The sequence below is a fragment of the Saccopteryx bilineata genome, chromosome 2 (genome assembly GCF_036850765.1).
Source record: "Saccopteryx bilineata isolate mSacBil1 chromosome 2, mSacBil1_pri_phased_curated, whole genome shotgun sequence".
In the NCBI taxonomy this organism is placed as follows: domain Eukaryota; kingdom Metazoa; phylum Chordata; class Mammalia; order Chiroptera; family Emballonuridae; genus Saccopteryx; species Saccopteryx bilineata.
Genome location: NC_089491.1, coordinates 242,871,045 through 242,884,679, shown reverse-complemented (window position 1 = coordinate 242,884,679; position 13,635 = coordinate 242,871,045). Strand labels below are relative to the sequence as shown.

At 45.0% G+C, this 13,635-nt stretch overlaps 1 protein-coding gene across 6 annotated transcripts in view; it reads left to right on the top strand.

Annotated features, from left to right (window-relative positions):
* The window catches only part of LOC136325398 (opioid-binding protein/cell adhesion molecule), a 1,207,641-nt gene that overhangs the window by 640,782 nt on the left and 553,224 nt on the right, over positions 1 to 13,635 (top strand). For 4 of the 6 annotated variants that reach the window (XM_066259766.1, XM_066259764.1, XM_066259765.1 and 1 more), the window contains exon 1: positions 8,236 to 9,474. In XM_066259766.1, coding sequence (XP_066115863.1) covers positions 9,077 to 9,474 — 398 coding nt within the window. In that variant the 5' untranslated portion in view covers positions 8,236 to 9,076. Of the gene's footprint in view, positions 1 to 8,235; positions 9,475 to 13,635 lie in introns of those variants that run through there. The other 2 variants (XM_066259767.1, XM_066259768.1) reach the window with 2 other exon arrangements.

The window sequence follows — 13,635 nt, the reverse complement described above, 5'->3', positions numbered from 1 at the left end:
CTGCTAGGGCTCCCTCCAAAGAATTGTTATTTTCAGTCACTGTATGTCAGTATTCAAGTCTTCCATGCTGCAGATGAAATAAGATGAAACACAACACTAGCCTCCCTGAGGCTCATATCCCCATCTAGGGAGAGCCCACACTTCCTCTTTTCTCATTCCATCAAAGCTGAGCTTGACAGTCTGGGCCATGTTTGCTTTCTCCGCTCCTAGGATTCCATCATCCCTCAGTTCACCACCACCTAACCTGTGCTGTTGCCTCATCTGCCAAAGTTACCATGGTCTTCCACTGTTCCAGACCAAAAACATGATTGTCCACCCCTCACTGACCTGAATCCCCAAGCGCTTGACACTCTTCTTAGTGTTCACCACTCTTCTTAGTCTTCTCCCTGATTTCAACAAGATTATTGATCCCTGATCTTCCTTCAAATGTTCTAGCCGCTCTACAGGATCCTCCATGAGCTCCCCCACTCATCCCTTAAATGTTCATCTTGCCCAGAACTCACACTTTCTTCCTTCTCACTCTACTCCTCTTGCTGGGTGACTTCATTGGTATCCGGGGCTTCAGTTCCTACTTATACAAAGATGACTTAAAAACCTATAGTTATGACCATTGTCTCTTTCTCAGACTCAAAACCTAAATATCCCAATGTCAAAAGAAATCTTTACTTGGATTTTTTACTTACCACCTTTCTTTCAACACTTCTCATTTAATCATTTCAATCTCCGGCACTCAGTACCAACTATTCTTACTATTTCTCTGTGATCAGTAATATCATCCACTCAGTTGCCAATATCAGAAACCAAACGGCAGTGTAATCCTACCTGGTCTTTAAAAGTGAATTGAGGAGTCACTTCCTTTGAGCAGCTTTCCAAAACCCCTCATCTAATTTAGATGGTCCAACTCAGACAGGTTGCACATCCTTGCATATTTTTATTTTAAATCTTACCATATGGTACTACTATGATTTATTTTTCCAACTAGACTACTAACTCTTTGGGGCAGATAATATATCATGTTCTTTGCATCCTCAGATCCAGAAAACTGTCAAGATATTCAATGAATCATGGTCAAAACAAAAGAAATAAAAATAAATATATGGAATGAATTTGTTAACAAAATAAATGAACAAGAGAAAAAGATTTGGTAAATGAAATAAAATTTCAGGTAGCCAATATACAAAACACAACTTTTCATTCCTTTCCAGAACCAAGAGACATAGAGTTCATTCCATCAGGAAGGGGATAGAGCCCAGGCAAAGCAGCATCAGAACGATGACTACTTGAGCATTTACTGAATGCCAAGTTTTCTGCTTGCTGTCTTACGCACAACTTGTTTAATTTTTCAAAGAGAAAACGTGTAGTGTTGCCCAACTAAATTAACAAGGAAATGTAGGCTCATAAAGGTCTCATTCATTTCTTAAGGCCCCCAGCTCCTAAAGGACAGACAGGTCCAGACTTAATAGCCAGGAAAGTTGACCCCTGACAGGCATGCTCTCATCTACACCCGGGTTCTCTGGGTGAAATGATTCATTTTCCATCTGTCACAGTGGAAGCTATAGTGAGACTCGGGAGGAGCAGGACTGTAATAACTCCTATTGAGCATTTAAAAAACACATTTTATGGCTTGTAGGTCTCAATATAATGTTTTTTTGTTATTTGATTTGTAGAAGTATATGGAGTGTGACTATAAAGTAATGAGGCTGATTTTATTGTATGGTTGGTGGAAATGAGTTCCTTTTCAGGAGTCTCCTGCCTGTCTAGAAGGAGATGCTTTAACACGATTGATGCCCACTGATGTCACACCATTGAGGAGTTTGGGGGCCAGGGAGGAAATGAGAGTGTAGTAAGGGGAGTCCCTTGTGGGGAAAGGAGTTGGAGCCTCTGCTGTCAGCTTCATTGACTTCCTACAGACTATGGAGAATAGAGTTTTCTCATGCAGCAAATATCTGCTGGCATTTGCTCTGTACCAGGCTCCCGCCCGTGGTAGGGGAATCAAGATGGGCAAAGCCAGCAGCCTGCTCTCAGGGACCTTGCGATTCTAATGGGAGAGGGACAGTTACATGCGTGCACACACACACAAACCCTTGAAGAGTAAGATAAGGGACTGAAATGATATCAACTGGATTCTATAATTATCAGTACTGGGAAATACCTCAGACAGATCTTTATTATAATGCCAATCTTGTGTGCCTTATGTTTTTGTTTTTATTGTTGGTTTTGTTTGTCCATTATAAATTATTATTATTATTATTATTATTATTTGCTTTGTTTTCCTGCAAGAGGTGCTTTCACATGTATCATCTGTCTTAATTCCCAGAGCAAGCCTGTGAAGCTCTTATTAACCCTGCTTACAGATGGGAAGATACAGACTCAGAGAGGATGAGTAATGTGTCTAAAAATCACAGATCGTGTAAGGGCAGAGCTGAGCTATGAGGCATGACTTCTGATTCATGCCCAAACATCAGTTCTTTTCACTCACCCAACAAGATGAGCCTCATGTTAGAAAGGATGTGATGTGGTCTATGATGGAAAGGGGGACAAATTGAGATTAAACTGACCTGAAATCTGATCTCACATCAGCAACTGAGTAAGAAAACCATTTCAGAGATACTGGCCTCAGTTTGCAAGGGTACAAAAAGACAATGAGAAATGATGTCCCTCATTCTTATCTAGTGCTGATCATTTGAGCAGCTATTACATTGGGATTGCTTTGGGTTTTAAAGAGGACACTACCTGTGTCCCATCCAAACGATTGAGTCCTGGGATGTGTTGTCATTCTTGGAACTCCCTCGAGCCTAAAACCTGAAGGTCCAGTCAACTCTTGCTTCTCTGTTCACCAGCAAACTTTCCTCTTCAAATACCTCTGTGCCCTGAGGGCCACAAGAGAGATGACTTCTCCAAGCTGAGCCACAACTCTTCCTCAGTCATTTTTCTCACTGAGTTTGTAGGTTTCTGTAATAGAAGCATGCATTGGACACGAGACTTTTACTTCATGTTTCTTCCTCATGCACACAGAGAACAGCTGGGTACAATCTTCTCCCAGATAAACACAAGCTGTACGTTTCCCTAGTTTATGAATAAGACACAGTTTGAGACTGCTTTTACAAATGGATACAAATTTCTCTAGACAAATTCAATTATTTCTATTGGATCCAGAACTCCCCAATAGCCACCCCTACCTAGGCAACTCCTCTATGGTAAAATGAAGCTGTATTAGTAACCACTTTTCAGCCGCAGGTGATTTCTAATTCTACAGTTGGCTCTTCTCTAAATTCAGAGAAAAACCAGAGCTGTTTCTCAGATCACAACCCCCACAGAACTCTCAGACAACTTGGGGATTTGCCTGTGTGGCTCTGTGCTGCTTACGTGCCCATAGAACCATTTCAGAGAAATAAAAGTCTGATGTTGGGAAATTGGGCCACTTTCTGTAGGTAATGAGAACTAATATTTATCGACTGCTTACTGAGTGCCAGGCAGATGCTGATTACTTTACATGCAGTATTTCATCTCACAGTCACCAGTAATATACACATTCATTACTATTATTGCCTCTATTTACAGATAGAGAAACTGAGGATAAGCAAAGCTAAGGAAATTGTGTAAAGTCACATAAAAGTACAGTTTAGAGGTGGGATTCAAACTGAATCAAGTGCCCATGTTCTAGTCTTCCCCTCTAAATTTTAAAACAGGGAGGGGCTTTTAACTGAGGTAGATCCTAGCTGGTAATTTATAGTAAATACAGGACTCTCACCTGGGTCACTTGACTCACATTAAAGGTAAGCACACAGCATAAAAACATACAGATGACTTCATGGCCTCCTCCGCAAAACAATCTTGGAATCAATTCTCAAAAGCTGAGATGTGACCATGCAAAGAAAATACAGTAGGGGACAGTTGAAAGTAGTTGAAGAGCTTCGGTTCTAAGGTTTAGGATGAGTGGTACTATTTTTAACTTACAATCAAAGGCAGTGGGTCTCTGGATCTGGGATGCATCTTCTAAGGATAGCTCGGCCCCCAACACACATACACACATGCACACACACTGCAGAAATGATTTTACACTTTTTTTGACAGTCAGCTTGAAAGCAGGTCTTAGAGAGGCATCCGTGTTATCATTAGTCCTCACTGTAAGCTTCAGACTCCTTTCTCCCACTGCCAAATCTGACATCTCCATTTGGCTATCTCATAGAACTATTTTATTCACTTTTTCAACCCCTGCCTCTCTAGACATATTTCTTCTGGAGTCATCCCCATGTCAGGGGATTGTACCACCCCCTTACCAAGTAAACTTAGGAATCATCCTCAAAACCCACATTCAAATTCTCGTGAAATCTTAAGCACAGTGGTATTTCTAAAACATGGACCTTATCCCTCCATATTTCTCCATCACCATTGCCACCACCATCATTTATTTACTCCCTCTTCTACACCCTGCCTCCACCCTGTACTGAATTCTACCCTTACAATTCAGTCTCTACAGAACAGCGAAAATGATACTTCAAAACTTTACCAATTAAGCCCTGGCTGGTTGGCTCAGTGGTAGAGCATCGGCCCAGAGTGTGGAAGTACTGGGTTTGATTCCTGAACACGGCCCGCAGGAGAAGTGACCATCTGCTTCTCCACCCCCTGCCCTTTATCTCTATCTCTCTCTTTCCCTCCCACAGCCAAGACTCCATTGGAGCAAAGTTGGCCCGGGGCACTGAGGATGGCTCCATGGCCTCTGCCTCAGGTGCTAGAATGGCTCTGGTTGCAACAGAGAAACGCCCCAGATGGGCAGAGCATCGCCCCCTGGTGGGCATGCCGGGTGGATCGTGGTCGGACACATGTGGAAGTCTGCCTCTCTGCCTCCCCACTTCTCAATTCAAAAAAATAAAAAATAAAATACTTTATCAGTTAGATTATGTCGCTTCTCTGCTTTAAGTTTTCCAAAGTTATTGCACGGATCCAACTCTGCATTTTCTATTACAAAGTGCCCTACATATCAAGATGTCTATAGGTCTAAACCAAAGCTCTAGTCTGTACATAAAGCATTTACATTATTTTACTGATATCTTTTTACACATTACACTTTGTTCTCAAAGGAAAGTGGTAGGTATGCTATACAATCATAATTTACGATTACTGAAAACATCCAGTGTGCCAAGTCCTCTGGTGATGTGTTGGATGCATTACCTCCTTAATTGTCACCCTGTATTAACCATGTTTTTAATTTTCTGTATTTTATGATGCTGGGACATCATGCTATGTCTCCAACTTCTGGAGAGATTGCCCCTCTCAGGGATAGCTAATTCCTAGAGATAGCAAACAGCTTGACTTCAGCACCCCCTTCATATGCACACCAACCAACACTCCCTACCACTTCCTGCATTCAGCGGTCACACGCCACACCAATGCTCCCCTGCCCTAGCTCACCTGGGGGCAAGGTACTGGACAACTAGAGACCAGAGGCAGATTTAACGGCGGGCGTACCGGGCACACACCCTGAGCCCTGACTTCTGAAGCCCCTGCAAAACCCCAACTTTACATTTTTTTTCTAATGTAAGAGGCCCAATATTTTCTTCTGCGCCTGGGGCCTCAACTGATCTTGATCCGCCTCTGCTAGAGCCCATCCCACAGCCCAGAGCATGCCCCAGTTATTCCAACACTTCAATCCCAAACTCGCGTTAGCTTGTCTACCCTGCCTCATCCATCCTTTCTTGTGGAAACAACAGTCAAGGTCTGAGCCTTGCTTTCTGCTGCTCCTTCTGACTCCTGACTCACCCTGGTGCTTCCCCATGTGGCCCTGCATGGCATGAAGTGCCCCCTACCCTTGCGAATGTTAAGTAACATACTCTTTTTCCAAAACATTGTGTCCATGTCTGTCATCTTACCATACCTTAAAACAAAATCTTGGGGACACTTCAAGATACCCTTAAACCTTATGGAGACATGAAAAAGATATTCTAATGTGTCACTCATACACTGAAGGACTGAGGACTAACCTTCTGAAAGGTTAGTCCAACTTCAGAACTATACTTTTAGTCAGTACTTTAATTTGTACACACATTACTTATCTTCATATATATGTTGTCATATGTCTAAGAGGAATTTAACTGGACATCTCCCTGTTGTGGTACTCAGCTAAACATTTCATGAAAAAACTTCTAATATAACCTACACTGTTCATTGTGAACCTCAAACTTTTTTCTCCTTTCTATTTGAATCTGTATCACTTTCCAGTCTATAAACTAGACTAGGCTAGATTAACATAAAAATAAGACTTGTGCAGTTTTTTATCTAATTTACTAGCCCTTGAGCCCAGCCCGTTTATTCATTCAGACATGTTGAACTAGGAAATGAACTTAATAGAGAGAATAGATACAGCCCTTTTCTCTAAAACTCCAGATACCTATGGTTGGAAGAACCAGTGTTGAAAATACATACATACATACATTTGGCTCATTTCTTCCTCAAAACAAGGTTTCTTTCATATTATTAGGACTATACAATGCATCCCTGTAATCTATCTCTGTCTCTCTTTGCCTCCCCGCCTCATCTTCCCCCACCTGGAATTTCAAGCTCTCCTTCTTTGGTTTCTTCCCCAATAACTCTTTACATCTCAAGCAATCCTTTAGCTATGACCCCCATTTGCATCTCCTGAGAAACACCAGAACCAACAGGTGTATGAGTAGAGAAGGTCATCTGAGCACCCGACAAGCAAGTGGCAGGAGCTGCGTGACTTGGATGGCAGCCTGACCCAACCCCGCTGCATCCACCACCCTCAGTGTACAAGATACAGACTGTAACTGAAGGAGAACATAAACGTCTCATGCTCTCCACCTCACACAGGTTAAAGCACTGAAGAAGCCTGTCCAGTCTGGGGATAACTGGCATCTCAGAATTTAGAGGATTAGGTGCCGTGTGTGTATAGAAAACCCTGGGCCACTGAAATCTTATGGAAAGGTATGTGTCATTAAAGCCCCAGAGAAGTAATCTGGCTGCTCTCTGAGCGGTTGGCCTCTCCCCTCAGCATTATTACTCCTCTCAGCCAGTTGCCCAGCAGCTCGGGGGAGTGTTCTGCTCCACTTCTGCTTGTACTGAGATTGTACTGATATCTTCTTTCTGGAAAGGAGCGGATATGTGTGTTTACTATATTAAAACATGTAGAACGTACATGGCATGACTAGTAACAAGTATCCTTTCTTCCTGAAGTTTGATGCTCTAATTAAAAGCTTTTCACTTAAAACTGTATGTGTGCTACCATTCTACAAGGGGAAGGGGCCATATTTATTTGTGCCCATCCCTCATAATGAAGAGTGGGTAGCACGCACACCATTGTATCATTCAGCGAGTGAAATAATTGGTAAAAGTTTAAAACTTATTCTTGAACTAAATTTCGTGTAACAGTTACTCAGTGCCTGGCCTACTTCACCAGAAGGATCTGACAGTAAAGCCAAGGCATATTACAACCCTGTAATTGTGATACAACCATTAAGTGACGATACAACCGTTAAATTACGATATGCAATAAGGGGCAACTGCTGCCAGAGGGGGCAGAAAACCCTCTTGATAGGCGCAAAGGAAGCCTGGGGTCTCCAGTTAAAAATGAAAGGAAATTAACCGAAGCCTCACAGAGACGGATAGGCAGGGTCGCAGAATGCGCTATCACCAAGTCCTCTCTCAGTACCACTCTACTGGCACATCATATTGGGATCATAATGCCACAGAAAAACAGACCTAATACTTTTTTAGGATCTCTGTGCTTTTCCCCCTGCTCTTGATTTTTTTTAAATAAGATACTTGAGTAATAATCATGGAATACGATGGGAACTATTGTTGTATGCTAAGAAGAAATTCAGACTTGCCAGTTTGAGAGAGAGAGCCAGTCAGGGGCCATGAGCATTTCCGAATGAGTCATCAGAGGTAAAGAGTGTTCCGTCTCTTTGCAAAGGCCATTGAGAGCTGTGCTGTGAGATTGTAGCTTGGCCAGGTAGAGAAGGGGCGGCCGGAGTGGTGGACCTCCACACAAGCTCAGCTAGCTGTCCTGGGAAACGTAATCAGCTCTCCACCGTGGAGTTTGGCAACTTCTGCTTCAGCATCCGGGAAGGGAAGGTGCGAGCGTCAGTTCTCAATCTGCTGCTTTCCCCAGGCACCCCTCTCCTGCCCTCCTCTCCTCCTCCCCAGCACCCCGCCCCGCCCGCCCGCCCGCCAGCCGGCCGGGGAGCCCCCGGGAGGGCGCAGCATTCTCTCGCCAGCTCTAGGAGTCGGGGTTAGTGCAGCTCGGGGAGATGTGCGCCTCGCCCCTGCTCGGCTCCCTGCCCGCGTGGGTGCGGCGCCGCAGGGGTTAAGGTGGACGCCCGCTAGCACCCCGCGGCCCCCGCCCCGCGCCCGCCAGCTCGCACAGCGCGGGCTCCGGAGAAAGTAGCGGTCAGTGATGGAGCTGCTGCCATGACAACCCCGGCGGTCCAGGCCCGTGCGCATCGGGGTTGCTCCCGGCAGGAAGGCGGCGCGGAGGCCGGGGGTGGCTCCTGAACGTGGCGTCGCGCGTCCCCGCGTCCCCGCGTCCCGTGCCGCGTCCCTGGAGGAGGCGGGGGCGCCGTCCGCCCAGCTCCCCTGCGCCCCGAGTCTGCGCCGGGCGGCGCTCCTCCGCTGGCAGCGCGGGCCCGCTGGCCACCAGTCGCCGCTCGGGCTGCGGTGGAGAACATACCCGGCGCCGGAGGATCCTCGCGTTGAGCCGGCCTCCTGTCCCCGCGGTGGAACTTTTTACCGCTTTTGGGTTCCAGATTCGAGACTTACGCTGTATATAAATATAACTATACATATGTGTGATCTAATAAAACATTTTCTCCTCTCTCTGAGGCAGCAGCTTTTTATGACATCTCCTTTATGTCAGAGACACTTGCCTGGCTTCTCTGGGTGATAAACTTTTGATGCTAGACCTCTGCAGAACGTGCCCAACTGAATTTTAAAGTAGCATCTTGAAGAGAGAGGCAGAGAAAGAGCAATCTGTGACCTTCATCCCTGCACCTTCCTTCTTCCTCTCCCCTCCAGGCTGCCTCCCGCCTCCCCAGGGAAGCGTCAAGAAAGCTCTTTTTGGATGCAGGAGGGGCATCTGGTCCTGCCAGGCTGGAAAGCTGAGGCAGGATTTGAGGAAGAATCATTAGACTCCGGAGAGCCTGGACTCGTTTCTCCTCCTTCTCCCTCTCTGCTCTGGCTTGCTCCATCCCTTCCTCTCTTCCCACACCACTTCCTGAGACCTGCTGGTGTGTGGCGCGGGGGGACCAGGACCGTGCGCTGCTGGCGTTCTGGGAAGTTGTGGCTGTCGAGGATGGGGGTCTGTGGGTACCTGTTCCTGCCCTGGAAGTGCCTCGTGGTCGTGTCTCTCAGGCTGCTGTTCCTTGTACCCACAGGAGTGCCCGTGCGCAGCGGAGATGCCACCTTCCCCAAAGCTATGGACAACGTGACGGTCCGGCAGGGGGAGAGCGCCACCCTCAGGTAGGGAGCTGTACTTCAGCGGGGTACCGAGCCCCTCGGATGTGATTGTGTGGGGAAGGGCAAGAGAACAGAAGGTTTGGGGTGGGGGTGGGGAGGAGCATGTGAGAGGGCCTTTGCAGGATCAGGAGGTCCTCTTGCATACTGAGGCAGCTGACACCGGTTCTCCTGGACAAGTTTGTCATTTGCTCCACCTTCTCTGGTCCAAGATCTTACAAGTGAACACTGGGGTCCATGCTTGGGACTCCACTGTAGCTATGAGTTTGTGACATGGCTAGATTCACTTCTGCCAAGTGAGAAGACCAGACCGAGAGCCCAGGAACTGAAACACTGGAGGCTCGTTTAAGATGGCTGGGTGTCTTGGTGGCTAGCTCACATGCCAGAAGGTATGTGATGAGGCAGCAGAATGCACAGGATGAGTTCACTTACCTCTTTCAGAGAGATATCTAAAATTTCCAGCTCTGGAATTGCTGGTGCTGGGCCATGGCCCCTTATGAGTCTGCTCAAGACGCGGCCATCCATGTCAACCTTGTGTGGTGCTCCTGGGGCCCCTATTATAAATTATGAAGGCAGATCTAGCTTTGCAGGTTCAGGCCATGGAGAGGAAACATGTAGCTTTTATGCAAGGACATCACTCCTGTGCAAAAAGCGCAATAGGAACACTTTTTGTTTTACCTTAATGAGTTACAGAGAATCACGTACATGCTCCAGGCAGAGGGGTGGAGATTCTCGGAATATGAACCTTTGGGGATTGGACCTGCTGCAGCAGAGACTTTAATAAAAATGCAGCCACAACTTTCCACCAGCTCAGCAGATCTCATCTTTTATCCCTTTAATGAGGCAGCTCCGGTCCTAAGAGACAAATTCAGGGACATCCCAGCTTAACTCTGGTTCACAATGTACACAGGGTGAAATGTGTTTGCCCTAAGACTTTGATGGTTACAGTGAAAATAAAGCATTTTGTCCCAGATTCTACAGCCAAAAAGCCTGGCTTCTCCAAAGAATGGAGGAGGGTGGGGTGTCCTTTCTGTTATTCCCTTGGCTTCCCTGGTGGAACTCGCTCCATATCTAGACAAGCCTCTCCCTGGGGAAGGAAAGAAAGAAAGGCCTGGTGGGACACCAGCTATTTTTTCCCTAAGCCCAAGCGCTGAGGTTGGATTTCTGTCACTTTGGGTGGTTCTCAACTAAATCTCCTTCTGAACCAGAGAATAGATTTCAGAACCCGGTCTGCTGTGCTCACGAGCCCCAGGAAGAGAGAGAGAAAGAAATAGATAGAGCCAGACCTCCTTCCCTGATAACAGGAGGAAAACCCTCCTGGCCATGTGGCATCCTTCAGCCTGTCTCAGAGTAGAGTGTAAGATGCCTGCTTCATTTCCTTAAAGAAGTTTTTGGAGTCCCCTCCCTTCAAAATGACCTGCGAGGTGCACATTTGCAGCAGCCCTGTCAGCTTAAAGATATGAGTAGCATCTGGGCTAGGAGTAGCACCAGTACCCGTTACCTAGGAAACACTGATAAATGTTACTAGTTGTGAAGAGATGTTGACACTACCACACATCCCTTTTTATCTTCTAATGTACTACTGGGGACAAAGAGACCCAGTGTTGAATAAGGCCTCGGTGCTGAACTTTCCAAATTCCTCTGTCTCTTCCTGCCCCTAAAAGTTAAACGAGAAATAAAACTTGAGATTTCTGCTTTTCAGGATGCAATAAGACTCCACCAGCAGAGGGCCAGCTTCAATACACTTTTATTTATTTATTTATTTATTTATTTATTTATTTATTTATTTATTTATTTTAGCTGCTGACCTGTTTTCATGATCTTCAATTTTAATGTTTAGCAGTTGGGCTTGGTAATGGAAATGGGAGTGAAAAAAAAGAAAAATCTGAATAGTTGTTGTTTGTGCTTTGTTTAGAGGGAAAAGAATTCTTACATGCTCAAGTATAACTGTTATCTGTTACCTGGTTACATGCTTTTGTTTTTTTTTTTAAAGTAAGCATATGTCTTATGTTGATTTTGCTTCTTCTCTCTGTATAATTTGCCCTGAAATAGAGAAATTCAGCACATTGTTCACATTCTAATCTCTTTATATTCTCCCTCACTTTTTTTGTTTGTTTGTTTTTTACTTCTTGGGTTCTTCTCTTTTATTACCTTCTTCCTTCATTTTTATCAGATGCCTCCATTTTAAATGCTTTTGCTAATAGGCAAAATAGTAATGAATAATCATTTTTTGTCCTGATTACTTAATTTTTATTATTCCCTGATATTTTTAAGCTTCGATTTTATGCCTAGCACAATGTTTCTGAAAACAACATAAATATCTCCTACAGATTTCTGGGGTTGGAGCAGGTCTCAGTCTCGCTCCTTTTGTTTCCCATGCTCCTTTGCTTTATCGGTGAAAATCTGTGTTCCCAGCTCAAAGAAAGACTTATTTGTTAGGATGCAGAGGGACAGTCCAGGCTTCCAGTCTCTGGAAGTCCACAGCTTCAACCCCAGATAAACATGACATGTTTTATTTTGTATTGTGTTTTGTTTTAAAAACAAACATAGCTCTTACACACGCTCACTCTTTAGTCTCCTTACAGATATTCCACTGGGAATTCAGTGTTTGGGAATTCAGTGTTCCAAATGCATCCAATGTTCAGAGCATACTGAAAAAAAGAATTGAATGATTCCCACGCCCATCAGCCCCAGAAAGTCTTTTCAAATGTGGCCACTGTGGATTGGGAGCTGGGCCCTTCTTTGAATTTCCCAGTGAGAAATTGCCTGGCTTAGAGGAGGATTACTTCCGTCCTTAGGGATATCAGTTTTCATGTGATAGGTTTTTGATTACATTGAGGGGCGTTAGGGAGTGATGTGGCGCAGACGGCACTGAAGTTTTGAACGTGGCTGAAACTCATTTTATACGAGTGAGGCAATATTATCTTTCCCATAATTACCTCAAAGGGCTATTTGAAAAGTAAAAATAATTATTTGAATATTGAGTTATTTTGCCTCCTTGAAAGAGAGAGGATATGGAAATGATGGTGGTGCTCACGACGCCTGAATTATAGCTTCTATGAATCTGATTTGAATGCATTATTACAAATGGGCCCTTTTGGCCAGAATCATTTCATTACAATTATCTGCTGTTGGGTTAAAAGTGTTCTGTTGCCTCTCCATTAGATTAGATATGACAAATCTGTAGAAGGCCTGTGTCTGAATCAGTGCCCATGTCAGGAAAGGAGCCCAAGATACTCAGCGTGGTCAGCTGGTGTCTAGTAAGCCGTTCTGGTTGCACAGATGAAAGGCAGATGCCAGATGTGCTTTCTTCATGGGCCTCAATCTCCTCTCAGCTTGTGTTGGTTCATCATGAACATTGTGAGGGAGGGAAGTAGACTCGGGATAGGACTTGTTGCTATGTGTAACCATTTCAATAAATGGAAAAAGTTCCTACCAATACGCCGTCTTTTTTTAAAAAAAAATATTTTTTTATGGCAGGATAATCAGTTTGTCAATCCAGGCTTGCTGGTCTGGGATTATGCTTAATAACTCTTTTCTAAAATGTCCTTGCACTTTCATTTGGCGTTCTAAGCTAATCTCTTCAGAACAAGATATTTGAGGGTTACCTACCGCCAAGGACTAATTAGAACCCCAGGATTTTGCCAGGGCAGTTGGGCAGTCAGACTCCCAAGGATGACTTTTTTGTGGTTTCCTTGGGTGTTTCTTCTCTGTATTTTGCACTCTCCACCGGCAGCTTTTGTTTTGGTGGAAATTAGAAAATGCAGAGTCACCAACAGGTTATTCAAAGGTAAGTGCATGATCTTGCATTTCTGTGTTGCTAAAAGTGAATAAGGACTTGGAGAAGTGCAGAGGCTTTGTTCTTGGTCTGGGAAGATGAAGACACAAAAGACACCAGAGCAGGACAGGTGCACAGGGGCTCCGCAAGTGGCGGTGCTGACCTGGCACTCGCTGGGATTGGCTGGGATGCTTTTTAAAAATTTCACTGCCAGGCTCCCAGCCAATGGAATCAAAATCTCTGGAGTGGGGCAGAAGTGTGGGCATTTCACAATCTCTTCCAGTATTTTTTAATCTTGGAGCCAGAGTTGAGACCCACTGCTCTAAAGCCTTTTCCTGCCCCAGAGGATCTGAGCAAGGCAGGTCTCCAATAGTCCTACCCCACAGAGG